Source organism: Montipora capricornis, chromosome 8 (assembly GCF_036669925.1).
Source record: "Montipora capricornis isolate CH-2021 chromosome 8, ASM3666992v2, whole genome shotgun sequence".
In the NCBI taxonomy this organism is placed as follows: Eukaryota; Metazoa; Cnidaria; class Anthozoa; order Scleractinia; family Acroporidae; genus Montipora; species Montipora capricornis.
The window spans coordinates 22,236,227-22,258,726 of record NC_090890.1 but is presented as its reverse complement, the minus strand read 5'-3'; the positions used below and the strand labels follow the sequence as shown (position 1 = coordinate 22,258,726).

The 22,500-nt window shown below is 38.2% G+C and overlaps 2 protein-coding genes across 7 annotated transcripts in view; both read left to right on the top strand.

Moving 5' to 3' along the window:
- The window catches only part of LOC138059581 (rho guanine nucleotide exchange factor 39-like), a 10,366-nt gene extending 626 nt beyond the window's left edge, over positions 1-9,740 (top strand). The window contains exons 1-14 of one of the 3 annotated variants that reach the window (XM_068905215.1): positions 1,251-1,312; positions 1,673-1,723; positions 1,871-2,086; positions 3,876-3,994; positions 4,543-4,613; positions 4,710-4,841; positions 4,952-4,986; positions 5,776-5,870; positions 5,963-6,071; positions 6,181-6,269; positions 6,446-6,578; positions 7,458-7,847; positions 7,954-8,045; positions 8,904-9,136. In XM_068905215.1, coding sequence (XP_068761316.1) covers positions 1,685-1,723; positions 1,871-2,086; positions 3,876-3,994; positions 4,543-4,613; positions 4,710-4,841; positions 4,952-4,986; positions 5,776-5,870; positions 5,963-6,071; positions 6,181-6,269; positions 6,446-6,578; positions 7,458-7,847; positions 7,954-8,045; positions 8,904-9,006 — 1,623 coding nt within the window. In that variant the 5' untranslated portion in view covers positions 1,251-1,312; positions 1,673-1,684 and the 3' untranslated portion in view covers positions 9,007-9,136. Of the gene's footprint in view, positions 1-1,136; positions 1,313-1,672; positions 1,724-1,870; positions 2,087-3,875; positions 3,995-4,542; positions 4,614-4,709; positions 4,842-4,951; positions 4,987-5,775; positions 5,871-5,962; positions 6,072-6,180; positions 6,270-6,445; positions 6,579-7,457; positions 7,848-7,953; positions 8,046-8,903 lie in introns of those variants that run through there. The other 2 variants (XM_068905213.1, XM_068905214.1) reach the window with 2 other exon arrangements.
- Positions 9,741-13,022: 3,282 nt separating this feature from the next.
- The window catches only part of LOC138014419 (tumor protein p53-inducible protein 11-like), a 27,224-nt gene continuing 17,746 nt past the window's right edge, over positions 13,023-22,500 (top strand). Inside the window, exons 1-3 of one of the 4 annotated variants that reach the window (XM_068861486.1) lie at positions 13,023-13,075; positions 14,412-14,474; positions 15,069-15,179. In XM_068861486.1, the coding sequence (XP_068717587.1) occupies positions 15,177-15,179 (3 nt within the window). In that variant the 5' untranslated portion in view covers positions 13,023-13,075; positions 14,412-14,474; positions 15,069-15,176. Of the gene's footprint in view, positions 13,076-14,411; positions 14,475-15,068; positions 15,180-18,554; positions 18,724-22,500 lie in introns of those variants that run through there. The other 3 variants (XM_068861484.1, XM_068861483.1, XM_068861485.1) reach the window with 3 other exon arrangements.

The window sequence follows — 22,500 nt, the reverse complement described above, 5'->3', positions numbered from 1 at the left end:
CTGTTTTTCTATGATACTTGCTGTCTGAGGTTGCAGCACTTGATCGGTATTTATCCCGGCGTTGTCAATCAATGGTTTCCGATAATCGATAAAATCAATGATAATCAATAATAATCAATAACAATTAATCGATTGGTATTGGAAATCGATAAAAATCGAAGACTTAAAGTTGTGTGAGTATCGATTTCTATTGATTTTCATCGATTATTATTGATTATGAAATTTGTCATTTTCTTAAATAAAACGCACCATATGAATGAACAAATCGTTCAGTTATCTTTATTTGTTGTGTTTTATGTTAAATTTGTAGCATTTTAACCCCTTATTACTATTAAAAGCTCACTTAAATTACTAGACTCTGATCGTCTCGAAACAAGAACAAAATTGTCTTCAAGTCTCTCCAGTGTCACTCTCTTCCAGCTTGTTAATTGGTTGAGGAAATTGTTTTTGTCTGCGCTCGCTGTCATGCTGCCTGCATATACGCATGCAGGCCAAGAACATACATCTTGAACATTCACTTCAAAAGGGCATTCGTGATAGCCCTTGACGACACAGCGCAGTGACAATTCAACTTGCTTCGCCATCTCTGGAACAAGCAAACTCCGTAAGAAGCGTGTTCTGGGAATCCCGGTTGAAGTGCAACGATAAAAGTGCGCAATTGAATTACCCAATTACCCTGGACGTGTAAATATGCCCGGGACCAATGAAGCACGCCCACGCTAACACGCGCCAGAAAGTTGCATAATGAATTATTAATCAATGATTTTCTATAGAAATCAATGGTAATCAATAGCAATTAAGACTCCGAGTGTGAGTATCGATTATTATCGATTGGTTGCACCAATCAATAACAATCAATGGATTGTTATTGATTATTATTGATTGTATTGATTGCAATCAATCGATCGGAAACCATTGATTGACAACGCCGGGTGTTTATCCAACAAAGTCATTCAGAGCAAATTTCCAGATGCAATCAGCTGGTTTGATCTTGTTGGCCTGGTTAAGTTTTATGGAAGATTTGGTTGCATGCAGTTGTGGCAACTACAATGTACACATGTAGCAATGTTGTGTCCATTGAATTTTCTTGCATTGAGACTTTCCTCAATGATTAAGAATGATCTTTTTCTTGACAGTGCACAATGCAAAAAAGTTCCTGTCTCTCCAAATTTCCCAAACAAGTCAAGCAATTTCAGCGGAATTCAATAACATGCTCCGCAGTCAAACCAATGCCAGGAAGAGAAAGAAAGTAATAAGTGAGATTTTTGCCACCGAGAAAACTTACCAAGACCACCTTCATGCTTTGACGTCAGTGAGTATATGTATATTCATTGCAATTTTGTAATTATTACAGGTTTTGTTTTGGCAGAGTTAAATAAACTAGAGATTAGGCTTGACTTTTACACGTATAATTACCAAGGTGGACTAAATGATGGTGTCAAAATCGTCCATCTGTTGTATTGAAGCAAACTCTTGTATTCCACACAAAACCTAAACCAAGTATTACAAGTGAGCACACACACACACATGAATGAACTTAAGCCCCTCCAAAATTTTGTTGTGTCGCTAGTGCACAATGAAAATCGCAAGTGTAGCCACCCTTGAACTGGTGACATGACAGCTGAAAAAATCTCATTCAATTTCTCTTGATTTTTTTCTGCAATTTTTTCAGCTGTCTTGACAAATGCAAAAAGTTCATTGTCCTCATATCAACCCCATGATGGTGGGTTTGTAAAAGGTGTTTCTTTTATGGTTTGGCATTAAAATGTATGATGGAAGTGTACGGTGTATTATGGACATTAAATGAAGATAATTTATGTAGTGCCACAATTATCTACATGACATGGAACTGACCGTTATAATTTTTCAGCTGTTTCTTGCTCCCCTGCAAGTTGCATGCATCCTTCCTCAAGGTGCATTGAACACAATCTTCTCAAATATTGAAGCAATCCAGGCAGTCAACAGAGAACTCTTGAGTCACATGGAAACTCTTGGTTTGGGGGATGCATTCTTAGCAATGGCACCGTTCATCAAACTTTACAGCACCTATGCCAATAACTTTGCAAAAGCACAAGCTGAGTTACAGGTACAGCAATCTTTTGTTTAAAGTGAAAGTGCACTAGTCTTATACAAATGTACTTGCCATCAAAGCTACATTGTACCTTACTGTAACGTAAGGATGTAATACAGCCACTCTAACCCATTTGTCATAAATTAAAGGGCACTGATGACTAAAATCACTGTTAAATCAAGTAAAATCGAATCGATAATTAGGGAGCTGACAAAGCACTTAGAGGTTTTTGAATGACAAATGCAACAAGAAGTGAGCAAGTTCTTCTTTATCATCTTGTCATGACCACTAAATTTATTTGCTATGTATCTTTTCGCTAGAGGGGATTAGTTTGAAAATCTCGGAGAGACTACTGTCCTCACATGTGAACAGTCAGTTTGCAGAATGTCTCGTGCTAGATTCAGTGACTCGTCAGGCAACCGGGGACACCCCAGTTGGCGATTAAAAATAATCGTCTGGCATGAGGCAGAGTAAAATCTGTTAAGTCTCATCCCCAGGAGTCAATGCGTTAATGAAGGGGACATACACAGTAGTTTTTGACTAGTTAACCCATTGATTCCTCAGGCACCCTGTGACAAGTAAAATTGTCTGTCTCAGTCAAAAGTTTCATTCCCAGGGGTCAATGGGTTAAAGCTCCTTATTGTCACTCTCAGGAGGGAAATGCTCAACCATATTGATATGACCGGTATTATCTTTTATAAACAATTCAATTTCAGGTCATCACTTTTAATAACCCCTTGCTTTCTAAGGTCTGATTTACATGGTATGATATTTGGTGCATGCGCCAAGCTTATGACGTACCTACGACGTGACGTATGATTGTCGCAGAGTTTTCAAACAGGTTTCAAAATGCTACGACATTTTTTCTAACATACACGACAATCGTAAACAAGTTGTAGGCCTGTCGTAAGCTTGTCGCATGCGAGAAAAAATGTACCGTGTAAATGGGCCCTAAGAGAGACACTAAAAATTGTCACCTTCTAACACCAGACGATTTTACTTGCTAATGTGCAGCCCCTTAGGGGGCAAAAGAGAAAACAACATCTATGTGTACCTTTAATCAAAGGCCTATACTAGTGGGAGGCAATTATTTGGCTGTTTGAACTGTGTGGTAATAATAATTATAATAATAATAATAATAATAATAATAATTTTATTATTTCTATAGCACGAAATTCATTAATATATGATCTAACGCGCTTTACAAATTGGTAAAGTGAAGGCTAACTAATGATACTGGTAGAGATGAATGTGTCGAAATAATTTTTAGCCATTGGGAGGGTGCAAGCACCCTTCTCCAAAATGGCTGCAACAGATTTGAATGAGTTAAAATTGAACTGAATGAAAAACTGGTACCAGAAATAGAAAGAGCACCTTTAACTTAAGTAACCCTGCAAAGTTTCAGAGCATTAGGTGTTACCAGTATGTCAGCTTTGGAAATCTAAGGTGAAATTTGACAAATTTACAGATGTTTACAAGCAATTGACTAGGGGTATACGCTATGTACCCCCAATCATACAAACAACTACTCTGTAAATTTTTCATTTTTCAACTTACACTTTGTGCATTGTCTCCGCTGATATTACACCTGATATGCTGAAACTTTGGAGGGTTACTAAAGTAAAGATGCTCTTTCTATTTCAGGTATCAGTTTTTAATTTCAACTTATTTGAATTTTCGGCCACCATTATGGAGAAGGGTCATTCAGGTTCCTTATCAAATGGTCTACTTTCTTATTACCTTGCAACCTTCATGCTCTCTTCGAGATTGAAGACAATCAATGTAATTTATGTTCATTGTTTAGGAGTGGGAGAAGAAAAGTACAGAGTTTTCAACTTTCAAGAAAGCACAAGAAATGCGAGAAGAATGCAAAGGATTAAATTTAGGTGCTCTTCTCATAACACCAGTTCAAAGAGTTCCGAGGTATAATGTTATCTTTCTTTGACTTACATGTAGGTAACTATATCATTAGTTGAACTGGCTCGTCACTATTGCTACTCGTAAATTTTCAATTGTCAACAACTGTTAAAGTTAAAATAAATCCATTTCGTTCATTCCAAGATGCTCTTCAATTTGTAATACTGACTTTAAATTTTTGATTTACTGGGGAAAAGTTGCAACATATGTCTCACTCAGAATCATGCAGTACATCTAATTTGTTGAACATAATTATCTCCAGGTTGAACAAATTCCATTGTGCATTTACACAATCATGACGCACAGTACTTTTACAATGACATACACGTACTTGATACACCTGTGATACTGACACGCATGTTACATCTACATGTACTTTGTCTAGAAATCACAAAGTGTCTCCTTTGTCTAAGAAATTTGTGCAGTTATTGTCTGTTTATGGTTGGGGTGACACTTCAAAGAAACATACATGTACTGTGTAGTGGTGCTTATATGGAGTAACCCTTGTCTCATTAAAATAAAACTGTATTCACTGGCTGTGACATTTCCAACAGGTATAAGTTGTTACTTGAAAGCCTTTTGAACAAAACACCAAGGGAACATCCAGATTTTGAAAAATTACAAGGTAGGCAATTCCAGTGCAATTGTGGTATACAATCATGTAAATGCACGTAATTTCAAATTTCCAGGGCTCTGCTAACTCAATGTCAATTTTTTTCAGAGGCCACTGTAGAAATTAACAAAGTCGCACATCACATCAACGAAAATATCAGACAGCATGAAAATTTCCAGAAAATGTTGTCAATCCAGAAAGCCTTGACTGGAGTGGGTGCTCCCAAAATTCTGGCTCCAGGTGGGCTTTTTTTTTCTTTTTTTAAGACTAAAATACCAACAAATTAACCTCTTCAAATTTAATTTTAAATGGTTTTTTCTTCGTTTTAAAGTATTTTATTGTATTTTCAGGACGGTTTTACATCAAAGAAGGACCTTTGTTGAAGGTACATGGCATCTTATAATAATATTTCGTTTAAGGTGGCTCAAACCAGTTTTAACACTTGAAAGAAAGGTTCTTGTTAGAACTGGATTGACACTTCAACACTTTATCAGCAATATTATGGTACCATATCATTCAGCAATTATTGCTAAAAAAGATTCGGTCATTTTTGTGACGTAAAAGTTACCATGGCAACAGGAAAGCCCTGCCAAAAACACCCCATATTTTGGCTTTAGCTGCTCGTATCTCAAAAACGAACTCTGTGACCCCCATTTTGTATTTCTGAGATGTAATCAGCCTGCCAGAATGAAACTTTCTACAAAGTTTAAAAAAATTCTGTGGAGCGAATTCAGAGCCACCTTAAATAATTGAAAACTTAAGGTACATGTAGCTCTGAATCCTCTCCACAGAATTTTTTTAAACTTTGCAAAGAGTTCATCTTGGCTTGCTGATCACTTTTGTGCAATAAAAAAATTGAGGTCTCCAACTTTTTCAGATATGAGCAACTAAAGCCAAAATATAGGGTGGCTTTCCTGTTTCCATGGTAACTTGTTACGTCACAAAAATGACTACATCTTGTTCAGAAATGATTGATATTTCACATGGTACCATAACATTGCTGTTACGTGATAAAGTGTTGTTACAGTAGTGTAAATCCTTCTAATAACAAGGTCTCTTGAAAGCGTTGAAACTGTTTTGAGTTCTTAATATGAAGAGTGCATGGAATGAAAAGAAATGCATGTATTCTGGAAGACTTTTGCGGATTGTAGGGCGTGTCCTCTTTTTTCGCCAGGTTTGTGGCCGTGGATCTCAAGAAAGAATGTTCTTTTTGTTTTCGGACATTCTTATTTACGCAAAGAAAAATGGTTCAACAGATAAAGAGCAAAGGTAGGATCTGTAAACACTCGACTTTGTTTACCTTCGAGCGCAATTGGAATAATTTCCGTTTTGATCTACTGTCTAAAATTTCTTTGATACAGTTCGTTCTTGTGTCGTCGAGTTTTACCGCTGATCGATTGTGAATTGGAGCAAGTGTTGGGCGGCTCAACTGAAGCCGCAGAAACCTCTGACGCTGGAGCACTGTTCAAGGTATTCACTGAGCTGTTATTTAACATAAGGAAACTATTATTTATGAGCGTAATTGATCCATTGTGGTTCGTCTTCATTTTGAAGTGATCCATTTTCTTTGCAATTTCAGATAACTTGTAAAGACAAATCTCTCCTTTTGTATTCTAAGTCCAAAATGGAAGCGATTAATTGGTTCACCTGTATCAGGGATGCTATCAGGTTAGTGAACGAATTGATTACCAAAAATGTGGTCGCTTCACTCAGTTTTATAGCACTAATTTGTTTCTAAGATCATTGTAATTCTTCGTTTTATTTTCCTCCCACAAATCTCGATCTCCGGATGTGGCACTTTGTTTATGAATTAATGAAGCTTTTCCTTGTCTACCGGCCTATAGCAATCTAAGAACTTGCAGAGCATCGTTACGAAGGCCTAAAAGAGAGGAGAATAAATTGCCAAAAAGGCCCGGGACCCCACTGACGAGATCTGCGGCAAAGAAGGCGCGCTTGGGACTGGGATTTTTAAGACAGGTAAACGTTCAACTTGAAAACGGTAACTTACAATGTAAGCTAGTACGGCAAACGATTCCATTCCGCACAAGTTATCACAGAGTTGTTCTCTTCTGGTCACTTGAACAAAAGCCTCGATATTTACATAACTCTGTGGTTTTGAAACCTTGGGTTATTATTTTAGCCCTCTGTGCCCTCTGTGATAATTGACAATTGTGAATGAAATTGACCGGTAACAGGAAAATTGTAGCAAAGGAGCAGATCATGACTGCGCGGGATGTCGAGAAAGGAGACGCTTCTCTCCCTCGTGCGAGACACGTCACAGTACATCCCCAAAAACAAAGATTTCTGGCTTGTCTAAGTAAGTTCGGGGTCATATCTTCTCACCTGTTATTCGCACAGCAGCGTTTCAACTCAATTTGTTTTGTCAAGTCCTTTCACGGCAAAATTGCCCTCCTTTCCATCACATAGAGCTACACTGATTAGTTGGTAGAGTAATGCATTAATTACTCACCGAATCACTTTAGACCGAGTTTCAATCGAGTGTCGTAAAACCAAAACCAAGGTAATTACTTTGGCCAATCAAAAAGGACGCAGACAATCCAGTAAACCAATTATCAAAACTCGAAGTAATGGCACGTAACCGACACAAAGCGCGGGAAAATGTGCACGCGCGAGCCACGATTGGTTTTGGTTTCACTTAAGTGGCGCGAGAATTTGAACCAATCACTGAGTGAAGTAATGCAAAACCAATGCAATTAGCTAATTACTTTCGACACTCAATTGAAAACCGCTCTAATCGGGAAACCTAAATTTGTTTAGGTTTGCTTAAATGAACTGGGTTGGTGCAAGGGATCTTCTCAATATTCTAAGCAAATTTTGTCGTAACTGAATTTTCAGGATTCGGAGATGGATTGCTCCAATCCTCCAGTTTGTATGAAAGATAGCCTCTATCCTATGCGTAATGAGCTGCTTGATAAATCATACCCCACACCACCCTGGTCAGAAGGGTCAAAAACGAAAACTAGGAGGCCATTCATAAGAGCTACAGTACTGGCTACGCCGAACACACGATCACGATGCAAAGAAACTATGATCAATTCTCCTTGGATCAAGATTGCAACCAACTCAGGAGCACCTGTGAACTCAGATACAAAAGACCTGACCGTCAACAGAGGAGCTTCAGGCAGCTGCGAATCACAAAATACGAAAAGTGAGGACGTGGAAAGAGATACCGCTGGACAAAGTTTTGTCGGGAAGCTGTCTTTCAAGGAGAATGCTGAAGTAGACGTAAGTTCTATGTGATCATCTCTTGAAATAATATAACGCTTGCTCGTTTACAAAGTGTTGGGGAGATTTATAAAAACTTTTCGCTTCTGTTGGAATTGTCTTTCAGCTTTTTTCTCCAGAAGAGGCCAAGAAACGATGCTTTAGGAAAAAAGTGGAAGTACCCCCTTGCGTGCAGGCTGTTGAATCTCCTCTGAGGAAGTAAGTTCATTATTTACAGCGGTTATCAGTCACACGCGCCCCTCAACGGGCAATTTTTTCATATTTCGACAATAAAATTTCGGTGGACGTCAATCAAATGTTTCCGTGACGTATTCAACTGCCACCAAGAGAACAGGAGTATCGTCATGAAAACATTTGATTGACGTTTACCTAAATTTTACTGTCGAAATATGAAAACTGCAAATGTGGTTGAGGGGTGCGTGTGACCAATTACCTCTTTAACATCAAAAGCTGTTCCTCGGCTTTGTACTATGAGGGTGTCATCGTGATTAACTTGTAACATGAAAAAAAAAAACTGCTTTGATTGCGTTGGTTGTCATACTGCGCCTTTCATTATTTATTTCTTGCAATGGTTTCGTTTTATTCCCTTTCGAGATTGGATTGATTGGTCACATCCTGCGTTGTGATTGGTAGATTTCGATCTATCTCATCCTTTTATTGAACGGTTTGCCTGTGTTATGTTATGAAGTTCGCAAAAGATGCCATCATTTTAATTCTCGTTACATCCTTAATCATAAAGATAGACTGCGAGCAGGCTCTCTTTTACTCTAAAATTGTGGAAACGAACACTTCAAAACGGCTGAATCTGTGGGTTGCAAATACCGCGGGCGTTGGTTTCACTCTAACCAACGCCCGCGGTATTTGTGACCCGCAGCTTCAGTCATTGAAATTTCAACGTACGCGTTTGCTTCAACGATTCTAGAGTAAAAGAGAGACTGCTCCTAGTCCATCATAAAAATGGACTCCTAGCCGATTTTTTTTACGACTCACTCATGACTTTCCAAGCACCATATCAAACACTTTGATATAAATTAAATGATCTTTTCTCTCTATCAGTGCCTTTGACCAAGTCAAGCACACTCAAGGCAAATTAACAACTACCAAGTATGTTGTCAAGGATGAAGATCTGGTACAGTCCAGCACTTGTGCGGTCATGTGAAAGAAGCATGCGCAAAGAAGTAAATATGAAAACTGGACCACAATGCACTAAAAACAGTGCTTGCTTTTCTCAAAAGGGTTGGCCGGGGTAGGAGAAAGGGAGGAAAGGGGAAGTAGTGAAATGGCGAAATCATCAGAATACATTCTCATTTGGCTGATCACTCGTTGACCAGTTTGAAAGGCTAATTTTGTCAGGAAAAATGTAGCTTGAGAGTTACTTTTATTTGTTAGCCGAGCGATGGCGGAAAAAAACAAAAGCCAGTCTTTTATCACTAAAGGTCTTACGAGACTTGTTACAGGCTTGTGCGCAATATCGAAAGCGCAAGGGAAAAGCAAAGGCCAAAAAGTACATGAAGAGCTTCCAGAAATCAAAGAGACGGGACGGGACGGGACAGGACGGGAATTGCGTCAACAAACTGCCGCAACACATTTTGTTGTTCGTTTTCACTGAAATCCGTATTAGCACATTTCCAGACTCAGTTGTACGATTAATGTGACTTATAACTCTTGTTTCAATTGATCGTTCCCTCAGTCATTGTGTGAGTAGCAAGTTATTAATCAAATTTTTCCAATCTCCATAGATAATTGGAAAATGTGTACAGAATCTTAACAACACAGTGATAATTATGTTCTCGAAAAATAACTGCATGGTAGGAAATCGATTCATGAAACGTTGTATTTTTGTATAAATTATTGCACTCTTAGACTAGCAAATAAAATCAAAGGATTTTTTTTATTGTTTGGTCTTTAATTATGTCTTGTCAATCATTTGGCGTTGTCATTTGATTAAACATGTCGCGTACTTCGCAGTAAAACTCCTTTATCCCTTTGGATTCCGCTAAAGCAACAGTTTTTCTTATTCCGATTCTGATGCCCATCTTTCACGAAAAGCTTGCCTGCGAACGCACACATATTTCTGGGAGTCGTTTCTCTCCCCCGAAAAGTAACCCGAATGTCACACCGCTGATCGAGGGGAGTGTTATCAGCGGAAGCAAGACTCCTTCGTAAAAGTCGCAGCACATTCACAAGATCCTGGCCTCTTAGCTCCAGACCAATGGCTATATAGAATCTCAGTCAAACTTCGACTTCAGGTGAGTCTCTATATATTTATTTTCTTGATATCAGGGTAAACACTATTATTGCTCAGCTTCAAATTTTCGCGAGACCGGTTTATTTAATTTGCCTTATTTGCGGAAAAATGCTTGTGACTCTAGTACTTTACCCGGGGTATCCCCAATTAAATTTTCAGTAATCGAACGATTTTTGTTCGATTACCGAAGGTTCGATTGGATACTCTTCCAGGGTTATTACGATGATTTCGCTCTGAAGGAAAAAAATAGTTTTACTTGATCGCTTGTTACTTTTATCATCTCTATTGATTGCAAGCTCTTGCTCTTATGTGGTTATCCTGAAAATTACTCTTCTCAGCCACCGTAGTACCCTGGGTGCCAGAGGATTTTTTTTCTCCAAGGTCCGAAACAACACTTCGCGAAAAGAAGGCAACGACCGAACGTACGAACACCAATCGTTTCATTTTCGTGCGATTGGATACCCCGCTCCTTTAGTATAAATATTATGCAATTATCAGCTTGATTCTGAGAGATACAAGTTAAAAATATAACTAGTAACACCTTGCTTTGTCGAAGAACGAGAAGCCCCATTTTGCTTGGGAATTGAAATTTTTAAAATAACTGTGACGACAGGCGATGCGAGGTAAGAAAAGCATACTTTATTAGTGTTGTACAAATGAGCACTTGACGAAAAATAATGTTGCTGGTTCAGACACGTCGGGAAATACCCGAGCTGTTATCGGTCATCGGTTTTTGTCTTGCTTTTAAAGAGATTAAGTGTTTTAATCTGTATTCGCCATATGGCATGAAAAGGTGAAAATGAGAGGGAAAAAAAGGAATATAATATTTTTCCTTATCACCGCCGGACGGTTTTTAGGAAGATGTTTCGTTTTCTAAAAGAGGTGAATTTTTTATGCCAATTTACTCGCCCACCTCAGTAAATATTCACGCATAACAGTTTATTGTCGTTGGACAGAAAAGCATCGGAAACGTCTTTAGCGCTTTCCATTTGAGAGGTAATACCGGTGAGAATTTCCGCCGAATTGAACAGTAGAAATTTTCCACAATTAAAAGGCAACATATCATTGGTCAGAAAAATTGGTAAAAGTTTTCGCTTAATGGAAGTACTGCATTCCATAAACGGAGCACCGGGTCTTCCATCGTGAAGCAAATGGTTCAGCGATAAACCGGTCATTTCGGTGAAAACGAGAAAAGAGGAGCACGTGTGAAGTTATTCCTTTTGCGAAAAAAATTCCAGTGGGAAGGACTGTTCCATATATGTTGTCCCATCGGAACGAATGGTTTTTCCATTCAAAAGGAAAGTGCTCCTTGTTTCATGGAATTAAAGCTCTTAGTATTTCTCCTTTTTTTGAGCTGCGGTTTGATTAATGCAATTAAGGTGTTTGTGATGCGGCTGCAATTCAAAAACGAGTTGACTGTGCGCAGCTGCCGATCGGTAATAGAGGAAGACGTGTCTACTGAAAACAGATTAATATTGCGAATTGACGCTCGTTCAACTGAAAGATAAAGGCGACCTAATCCTTAGCGAAACATCAACTTGATATTTATTGATCTTCCCTTTTCATCGCGGATTGGACCAATCAGGTTTTCGGAGTTGTCTGACCAAAAGATGACACGCTGATAATATGGCAAAGACAGAAAAGATATGAGGTGCGAATGACGAGAGTGAACATTCGACCAAAACCAAGTAATGATAAGACTTGTTCATAATTTTGCGAAGACGAAATCATTGAAGAAGGGATGGCATCTTTTATCATCTTGACATTGGTTGGCAAATATGACGTTAGTCATTTGTGGTACAGATCTGGGAATACCAGCACAAATTTACATTATCTGATGCCTGTGTTCAGCTGAAAGTTATTGTTATCGCTAAACTGACAACTCCTGCCTGAAAGAGCGATAAGAAGCCACTTTCTTCTTTCAGATAATTTCCTTGAGATATAATTTGCTTGATTTGTGACTTAATGAAAGTCTCTCTGTCGCCTGGCGCCTAAAAAGAAGTGGGAGAAATCTTCACAGATGAGGTTGAACATTTCCAAGTACAAAAAATTGGTTAGCATTGTTAGCCGGAAGATCGCAAATTTGACATATAATGAGGGATTTTGAATTTTAGCCATAAGCCACTTACTTTAAATCGGTTTAATTTTAAGGCTCCATTTCCCAGTTCTAAGAAATTTTATCTGGTTATTCAATATTACCATTTATAACTAAAAACGAACACGGCTGTGACATCATACGAATTTTGATTGGTTGTGTGTTGTCAGACCGGCGCGCTTTTTGATTGGCTGGTAGGAAATATGAGCGCGTATCAAGAAAATCTGTTTCAATCAAAAAGTAAAAAAACCAGCATTTTCCTTCATATGACGAATTATCTTTGAGAAATAATTTATAAAAGCAATAGAAGACTTTTTTCCTTGTTTACATAGCCTCATCTAAACACTCGGGGGAGTTGGGAGAATTCTCGACAATTATGCAAACCCTTGACGCACTCGAGGGTTTGCTTAACTGTCTCGAATTCTCCCAACTCCCCCTCGTCTTTAGATGAGGCTATGTAAACACGGAAAAAGTCCTCTATTGCTTAAAACTTGAAAGTTGCGTTATTTAAAGGGGCCCTTCAGATTTGAAACCTTATTTACACTGTCGGAGGGTGCAGTAACTGAATACGTAAGAAATGATTGCGCTTACAAAGATTTAGGTTTTTTGAAGGGGCGCTGTGAAGTACATTTCACATCGCTCATCCTCATTCTCCGCGCGGCTTATTCCTCACGCGCCAACAATGCCCCCAGCAACGCAGGCTAAGAGAGACAAAGAGAGACTGAGTTGATTAGAGAAGGAAAGCACATACGCGGTAGTCTTAACTTCATGACGTCACTTCAGGTAGTGTCGTTTTTGCGAGATCTCAGTCTGCGAAACGGCGCTTTAATGGGACCGTGTCAAGCTATTTTTAGTGACACCTCAACATCCAAAGGACGCTGCTCGGTTAGTACAAGTCGCAAAATAATGATAAAATAGATTTATTTAAACAACTTCTTTAATGCACAAGCTATTTATACCTATTTTGGGCGACGGAGGGCCAAGAAAGAGTTCATGCGAACTTAAAAACGTCGGGTGAACGTTTTACGGTACTGTGAACTGGCATAAATTCGATAAAGCATACAGTGTATCTTGGCCAACCGTTTTTTTTTTTGCCATAGATTGACTTGAAATCGCGTAAGAAATGTAGAAATGATTTTAATGCGATCAAGCCATTAAAAGGTAATTTATTTTTAAATTTTTGATAAAAATCGTTGCACTGTACCTTTTCAGGTTCACATTCATAACTTAAATTGAAGTGGATTTCAATATCTAGATTTCTTGTGATTGTGTGTTTTGTGTTTTAAGGTGAAGTGTTAAATTTTGAGATTCGAAGCCCTGTCGCATTATGTCTGTTTCAAAATAAGAAAAGAAAACCCGAAATAATCGTTTCATCAGCAAATCTTTTGTGGTGGTCTTTGTATGAATTATCCAGCGTAAAATTTAAGACTCAAAACTATTCATGATTGCAAGTTCTAATGTTACTCCTGTTTTGAATTTTTGTCAGCGACATCAAAGCATTTATTGTATACAGACTTTAGTTTCCGGCGTATAATTTATGTTGAATTAGCGAATATAAAAAAATCTTATCTTATTAAAAGAGATTTGGTAGAGGGGAATCAGTGGCATGGGAAATTCCCACTTTCACTCTTTGCTCTGGTTAACCATGTATTGAAAGAAACTTGAATATTGAAAGATTTCATCTCGGCGCTTATCAATCTCAGATCGACAGAAAAAAAGACTGGTGAGTATTGAATTTATTCGTATTCCGAAAATTCAATTTTAACTACTGCAAGCTTAAATCTGGATTAAGCATAAAAGGTGTTTTGTTTTGAGGTAGTTTTAACATATTTATGAAAATAGTAGATATTTTGTTCGCATGCAATGATTGAAGCAATAAAAGGTATTCGTTTTTCCCCATGAGACAAAGATATTAATTGATGTGAAAGCGTATACGAGATTTTCTTTCCTTCACTGAGAAATGTGCCCTGCTAAATCCTGTGAATCTAGTCAAGTTTCTGTTGTCCTCTATGACCCTTTCTACTTGGAATTTAAGTTCATAAATTCACAGAATTTTCCTGTTGGTGTGGCGCGATTCGTGCGTGTCATTAAGTAAAAATGTTGCCAGAATGAATGGGTGGCCATTTTACACACAACAACGGCGGGCGGCCAGAATGAAAAGTACTTATTATTTATTTGCGTCTTGTAAGGGGATATAAAAAGTCTTTTCTTCACTTTTAAGGTATAATATTTCGTGAGGTGAAGAGGCCGATTGAAACATCTGACGCGAAAGTCGACACACAAGGTACAATGTCTTTTTTGAAGATGAAATTGTGTCAAGGAACTTGTCAGCAAGGTGACCAGTGCAATTGCTGGGTTTGTTTGCGTCTGTTTTTAGATGCATTTAAAATGATTTGAATCGTGCTGCGTGGGTTTAGCATATGTGTCTTTTCCAAGGAAGCAGTAGCCAACTGAGTAACTAAAGGCAAAATTTCAAGAGGCTTTTACAAAGAATTTCATGTAGAGTATATAGAATTCTCAGCTTGTAAAAGTTTGTCATTTTCTTTTGATACTATTATAAATTATTACATGGAAGTCTAAACGTACAGCAGCTTGTACTTCAAGTTTTTGTCATTAAAGGCATCTACCACTCATTATCGCGAGATTCGTACGGGGATACAGAGAAGGCGTCAACGTCTGATCCTGCGCAGGTTGCGGAAGTGTCCGGTTTCGCCGCCAAACAACTGCGGGAAAGATTACCACCCTCGAATTTTTTTTCTTTTCAAATCCAAAAGCCTCGTCCTCCTGTCTGGTTCTTTTCCTTGCCAGCCTTTTTCTGGGTCAGGGTTCATCTCATTGACTGTTTTGGCAAAATTTTACAATTTTTAAATCTTTTTAGTTTAGGATACGTGGAATATGGCCGGCCTTTGAGGGACTGTAGACAGCTGTTTTGGTGACTGGATACTTGAATCAGCTGATTAAAAATTGGAATACCGGGACCTAAGCGATGGTAGGTACACTCGGTTTTTAATAGACCTTATTCATAAATGGCGGTCAATTTATGATTATTTTGTCCGAGTGCAAATTAGCCTACCAAGCCTCGGTACCATACAGTGAATTGAAAAGATTTCTTGCTCTAAAATGAGGCTTGGTAGGCTAATTTGCACTTGGACAAAAGAATTATAAATGTGACCGCTATTTATGAATAAGGTCTATACACTAGCTTAATCAAGGCTCGAAATTAACTTTTTTGCGCAGGTGCCTGCTGGCGACTAAGAGGAAAAATCTGGTCGCCAGATATTAAATTTTGGTCGCCAACGTATTTAATATATGACGTACGTAAGAACGGTGCCTACTATTGTTATTGCGCATACGTTCTGCGCATCTCGAGATACTTGGATTTCCTATGGGTAGTGCTTATTAACACAGGCATAGTTTAGCACGGTTCAAAACTATGCGGAAACAGTAGAACTTAGCAAGTGCTCTTGGTATCCAAAAAGAAATTGGGGGTAACCATGCATTTTCCAGAGATAATTAAGCTTCAATTTGGAAAAGAATGCCATACATTGCTTTGTATTTTAAAGCTTTTCACAAATATTGTTGATTAATTATCTTCGAGAAATGCGTGGTTAACCCCAATTTTCTTTTTGGATTTCAATAACATTTGTTAAGATCTACTTTTCCCGCATATTCAGTGAACCGCGCAAAAATACCTTTGAATTAGTAGGCACCGCCTTTAAGTCCGTTTTTTCCATAGCAAGGCAAACATGGGTCCTTATCCTTGCTTTTCACCACTTCAAACCGTAGTTCGTTATTCTCCTACAGCTTGCGTGGCAAGCAACTTACCTTCATCGCGAGTAAACGCAATACTCACGCAGTACTACAATTGCTTGGGCTAGGCCCCCACACAACCACAATGCTCGTACCAGTCTCCGACCGGGATAAGCGGCTCGTACGGTTTCAGTAGCCTTTAGAATCAGAGGAACTTGGTTTCTTAAAGTACTTTTCTGCCGATATTTTTCTCCATTTATTAATCACCTTGTGTAGTCAATTTTGCAGGTGTCCGCTTTCTAACAGAGGTGACAAGTCCTCCAACCTACTTTACGTTAAGGAAACCTGTTCCTTTTTAAAGGTTCCATACAAATTTCAAACTCATTATGCGTTTCCAGGTTCCTTATCAATTTATTATCAATATCAAGGTAGCTCCGAGGAGGTCCTTCGGTGAGTCGTGTTCTAGCTACCAGTTCCGAATGATTTTATCATGTAAGGATTGAAATACAAAAGTTGTTTACCTTTTATCCTAGGTTATCATACAAAACGTGATTCACCAGCTGGCGACCACTTCCGAAAATCTAGTCGCCAGCACTCAATTTGTGGTCGCATTGGCGACCAGTGAGTCGCAATTTAGAGCCCTGTTAATAATTAAACCATTAGTTCTGGAGAGTTATTATTTGTTAATTGTTCGTGGCTAGTCTGACGCGGCGTTTCGTCTCGGCCAAGAGACTCTTCAGAGACCTTTAGAATTCAAAGACAAACTCGTTGAGCATCTCAGAAAAGTATTTTGACCGAGACGAAACGCCGCGTCAGACTAGCCACGAACATTTCACAAGTATTTGACAATAGTTTTGCTTTTGTATAGAGTTTTTATTACTTGAGAAAATGTCGACGGGACGCAAAGCGTCATATTTAACTATTTTACCAACGGAAAATGAAAACAACGAGTAAATTTGTTTTGTACCTTCGATTTCCGATACCGTAAAACCCCGACAGAAAGAACCTTCCATTATAAACTTTAGCCTATAAAACAGGTTCTTACATAGATGGTAAAAATAGACCTTTCTCCAAAATGGCGGCCGAGAATTCAAATAAGTTAAAATTAAAAACTGATACCAGAAATAGAAAGAGCACCTTTACTTTAGTAACCCTGCAAAATTTCAGCATATCAGGTGTTATATCAGCTGAGAAAGTGTAAGTTGAACCATGAAAAATTTACAGACGTTTGTATAATTGAGGGTATGACGTATACCCCCAGTAATACAAACGCCTTTAAATTTGTCAATTTTCAACTTACATTTCCTCAGTTGATATAACACGTAATACGCTGCAAGGTTGCTTTACAGTAAAGGTGCTCTTTCTGTTTCTGGTATCAGTTTTTCATTCAGTTTAATTTTAACTCATTCAATTTTGGAGAAAGGTCTATTGACAGAAATTTAGGCTATCCAGGTTCTTAAATTGGTTCTTATTTCTGATGAAAAAAGAAATCACTTGTAGATAGCAGAATTTAGTGGTATCCGGCCTTCGTACCCTATGCAGCAGCCAGTTTTCCTATCCCTTATATTAAATTTGAATAAAATTTAAATACAGAATTAAAAAGTTCACATAAATGACTACAATAAGTCAAATTGAAAGATCACATTAATCTTCAGAGATTTCAAGAGATTTCAAGACTTATTATTATTATGCACTATTTCAGAAAATAAATAATGGACATAACATTTAAAAGAAAGAAGGAAACAGAGTAATTATACTTGAGTGAGAAAAAGTGGAAAAGTGCGCCATAGTAGCAAATGCTTTCAAGATGGCCACTACCACAGGAATTAAATGAAAGGAAAACAAAAATATATACATATATGTATAGAAGTGAACTGGCAAAATAGATGGTGCAGGTAAAAATTAAATTAATAGTAATAAATTAATAAATTGACAAGTTTACATAAATATACAATATTATTTACATCAATGAGTTGCATCTAAGGAGTCTTACATTAAGTTCAAACAAAAAAAAAAAATAATGATAATAATAATCAATTGATCTTATTTGTCAAAGTGCACATATTTTTAGATTTTAGAAAATAAGAACCACTTTCAAACATAGGTTCTTGTTTAGAGGGGGTCTAACTGACAAATTTTAGGCTAACAGGTTCTTAGACTTACTCGCGTGGTTTTACTGTATTTGATTTTAAGGTTTTACAAGAGAAATTGTTCTTGGGTTTTATGCATGCTATGTGCAGACATTCGTCTTTACGAAACTCGCGGTATATTTAGCGTTTACTGAGTAGCTGCTTGATATAGAAGCCAATCAGAATTCAGGATTTTTTATAGTAAACTGACAGGGTGATTTCTTCTTTAGCTTTCACTAAAGTTCCCATTTCCACGGTTAAAGTGGTCCACATATCTTGTGAACATCGTATGTATAGTCTTAAAAAAGAAAGCGAAGGAAAAATTACAGACACAAAAAGTAAGCAGTTGTTTTTCACTGAAAGCAACCTAATCTTTGCAGCTCCCCAAAAAGTCGACTCAGCTCTCCATAGTTTCTCTGCCTTTTCCGAGAATTTACCGACATTCTCCTAGCGACAACCGACAGTCGTCGAAGTGTCGATGGACTCTCATGTTGCGTGATCTCTTGAGCACTTATGCGTGGAATGGCATTCAAATATAACTTACTGGATTTAATTTGATGGACACTCAGACGTGCCTTTAATAAAGCTAATTCCACAAGGATAATATTCATTTACCTTCAAATTCCCTGCGCAAAGCGAGAAGCGGGTTAAAAGGTAAGTTTTCTCGGAGTTCTCTGTAATGTGACATCGCGAAGTGGTTCTCTCTGTAAAATATTATTTTCGTTTTGTCTTCGTTCAATATGTGTTCAATATTCTCATTCACGTTTGAAACTAAAGCAATCCACTTGGAAATCCATAATCTCGGCTGCTAGTTATCGCACGCAAGGTAAACAGCCAGAAATTAGAATAATTTTCGAACAAAAACTGACTTCACATTTCGGTAACCGAGTTTCTACAGAGTTTATCTAGAGACAGTGAGACAATATTTCGCGGATTTAATCTCAGTGACAGCGTATTGTGAATTTTGCTACGATTTTAGTTGTAGGAACAACATCATTGTAAGGAGTACAGTTTCATTGAGAAAGCAACCAAGTTTACTTTGCCATGAAAGGAATGTGACCTTTGATGACAAACATTTAACTTAAATGCGATCAGAGACTCGGTGGTCATTAGGGACGATAACTAAGAATTTTTATTTGTTATTTTTTCAGACAATATACCATTTGAAATTAAACTTCGGTAAAATCGGGAATGTGTTAAATTGAAACTTTGTCTTTTTTTGAGTGATTCTTGGTTATTTTTTTTGGGACATTGTTAGAAAAATTTAAATGTTAGGCACAATTGACCTAATATTTGCGATAGTGGTTTCTATTTACGACTTCAATATAGCGCCACATTAGCTGATCGTCTTATCCGTAGGAGTTGTTCTTGAATGTTATTAACATTGAACTTGATTGTCAATCGCATTGGTGACTGACAAACAACTTAAGCTTGTTATGGAAATACCGAGAGGGGCGCGGCTGCCTTTTCACAGCGTTTAAAATCGAGCTGCAACGCCGAGTGAAAGACCAGTGAAAATGGAAAGCGCTGGAGGCGGCTGAGCTGGGGTCCCCTTTATTGATTTTACTGGTTTACTTACGCTATACAAGGAGCCATCATCTACAGTATTTCAAACTTAGTATAAGCAATAGTTGGAAATGACACTGATTTCAGTCAGTTGTCCAAACTTGAGGATATCACCTAGACTGAAAAGATACTTCACATAAATTTCCATATTTAACAGCACCTCAGGAAGCACTGCTCAGTATCTTTTCAATTGTGCACCGGCCGGATAAAGAGAGAATTAAGATTATTGTTTATTTCGCGGTTTTCTCCCATGGACCTTCGTTTCATAACCCGTATTCATAAATGGCGGCCAAGATATCATTCTTTTATTCTTTTTTCTTTGTGCTGACCATCCTCACTGGCCTCACTTTGGAGCAAAAGTTCTTTTGAATTTTGCCCGCGCTAACGAGGCCAGTGAGGATGATTAACATAAAGACAAAAGAATAATTACTTAGCCGCCATTTATGAATACAGTCTATGGTCGACGGCAAAAGAAGAGCGTAACTGCTCTGCATTTAACTTAGCAAATATCCCACGTCTCTCGACAGATCTTCCTTGATGTACTGAAGGGGATGTTACATGTTAACCTCGGTGAATGAAATGAAGAGATTTCTTTTACCGGTCGTGCTCTTAACGAACGAGCTTCGGATTACTAGTTCGGATCCCGAGGGGGGGGGGGGACTCTCATATAAAAAGGGGAGGGGTGCTCGTCGTCTCGCTTAGGGGTGTAAATTTCGGATTTTGGTTTTACTTAGGGTATTTTGGGCAAAATGCAATATGTAGCCGTGAAGGTCTCCTTTAGGGTTGCGCACGAAGAAATATAAAAGTTTACACTTTTATATTTCTTCGGCCGAGGTGAAAGTATTAGACGATAATGTCTTTGCCCTCATTAAAAGTCGCTGTAATTTTTATTTATCTGTTTTATAACATGGTCTCTTTTAAGGGTCAAAAAAAGCCTGTGCCACGCCAGATTGGTCTCCTTTATGGGTTTAACGTAAAATTTCAGACGAGCATCCCTCCCCTTTTTATATGGGACTTTCCCCCTAACGGGGGGGGGGGGGGGTCGGATGGTCTTCCTCTGATATGGGAAACTCGTGGGAGCCAAGGAATTATTAACCCTTTGAGTCTCAGGAGTTATCAGTACGTAAATCCTCCACACAATTTCAATGAAATGTCAGGTACTGAGAATGAAGATTATTATCAGCTTAAGAGGTGTGATCTTGACATAACACCAAATTCTCATGACTACCCAACAAAGAAATCCATAGTATCAGTTAGAATCTGCTGCAAAGAGCACGCGGATTTAAATTTTCGAGTATGCCCATGTCACCATCGAAAAAATATATCTCTTGTGACATTTGAGTGAACAGCAACCGGCCTTTTTCAGCACTCAAATTGCGCAAAACGGGGCAAAACGTCTTCGTCTTCTTTGTCTTTATTGAATATACAAGTAAAGATACATAACTATATTTACGTGTTGTTACTTAAAAATAAAAGTATATTTAAAATACAGTCTATTAAAAAAACTAGTGCAGCACCAGAAAGTCGGCCTGCTCTATATTAACAATAGGACTAGGATTTGCTTGTCCTTTCTTTTTCAAAACTAATTCTTTACACTTGGATAGATTGCAAGGCATATAGTTTGTACTTGGCCAACTAAGGTATTGCGAAATTACATCACTAGCACAATCAGTACTGGCCTTATTTACAATAACTTGCATCGTAGTGTCATCAGCATATTTATTTAAGAGAAGCACCAGGACAGCTTACAAGATCGAGATCATTAATAAAAATATTAAACAACTGCCTTTGTTTACATTATACCAGCAATAGCTGCTACCCCTGAACTCTAACCGTTGTTTACGATTTCGTAAAAAACTAAGATACCAGTTGGTAATATACGGATTTAAGTTAAGAGCCTTCAATTTATCAGTAAGTATACTGTCAAACTTCAATTTTGATATTCAGGCACTTTCTGATTTCCTCCTGTACAGACCGGATGAAAAGCCATTAATATTGCGCAAACTTTAGTCACGCAACCACCCTCTCTCGGCCGAGTTCGATTGCTTGTGAAAGGCTCGCGGGTCTCTTGCTCGGAGATTATGGGGTAAATAAAGTAATAACTTTTTAAGTCCTTGATCATGGTGCCCTAAAATTGGACGTTGGAGATGAAAATAGCTGAGGACATGGTTGAAGCCCTGCTTGGGCAAATGTCGATTTTTGGTGCAAAAAATCACAAACAGCTAAAGAATGATCGAGGTTGAATTGTCGGAAAAGACCCAAAATTTATATATTTTTTCCCTGTTAAAACATGGCTGATGAAGAAGGGTAAAAAGGGAAGTTGCGTTGCCATTTTAGTGGAGCTGTGTGGAATGTAGTACTTTTTCTCCGCAGCAAGAGAATACAGGCTGTATCTGTATCTCATTGATCGCCGGGTGTGTTGGGAATTTCACACCTTATCTGTTGCCTTACACACCACATTTGCATGTTTGCTTGGATTATACGGTCGAGGTATTTGCGCATAACACACACCTTGATGAGTCCCGGAACTGACAAGTTGTGCTCAGGAGACATGCTGTCTATTTCAGGTTTAAAGGTCGAGTTTCCTTTTCTTCCGCGAAACCAGACCTTTTCGGCCAATTGTAATCCATCGGGATTGAGAATGTGGCGTCTCCAATATGCCACGGCATAAACCAAGCATGGGAATTGCTTGCTCTTTTGCATCATGTAGCCCCTGACGTCAGTGATATCTCGACTGTCATTTATGAAGGAGTATTGTTTGAATTTAAAAGTGTTTTTAGCCTCAGATCATTCCCTGTCCCCCGTACATCAGCACAATCTAAGAAGTAATATATCAAACACGAGAAAGAGTGTTTCATCGGATAT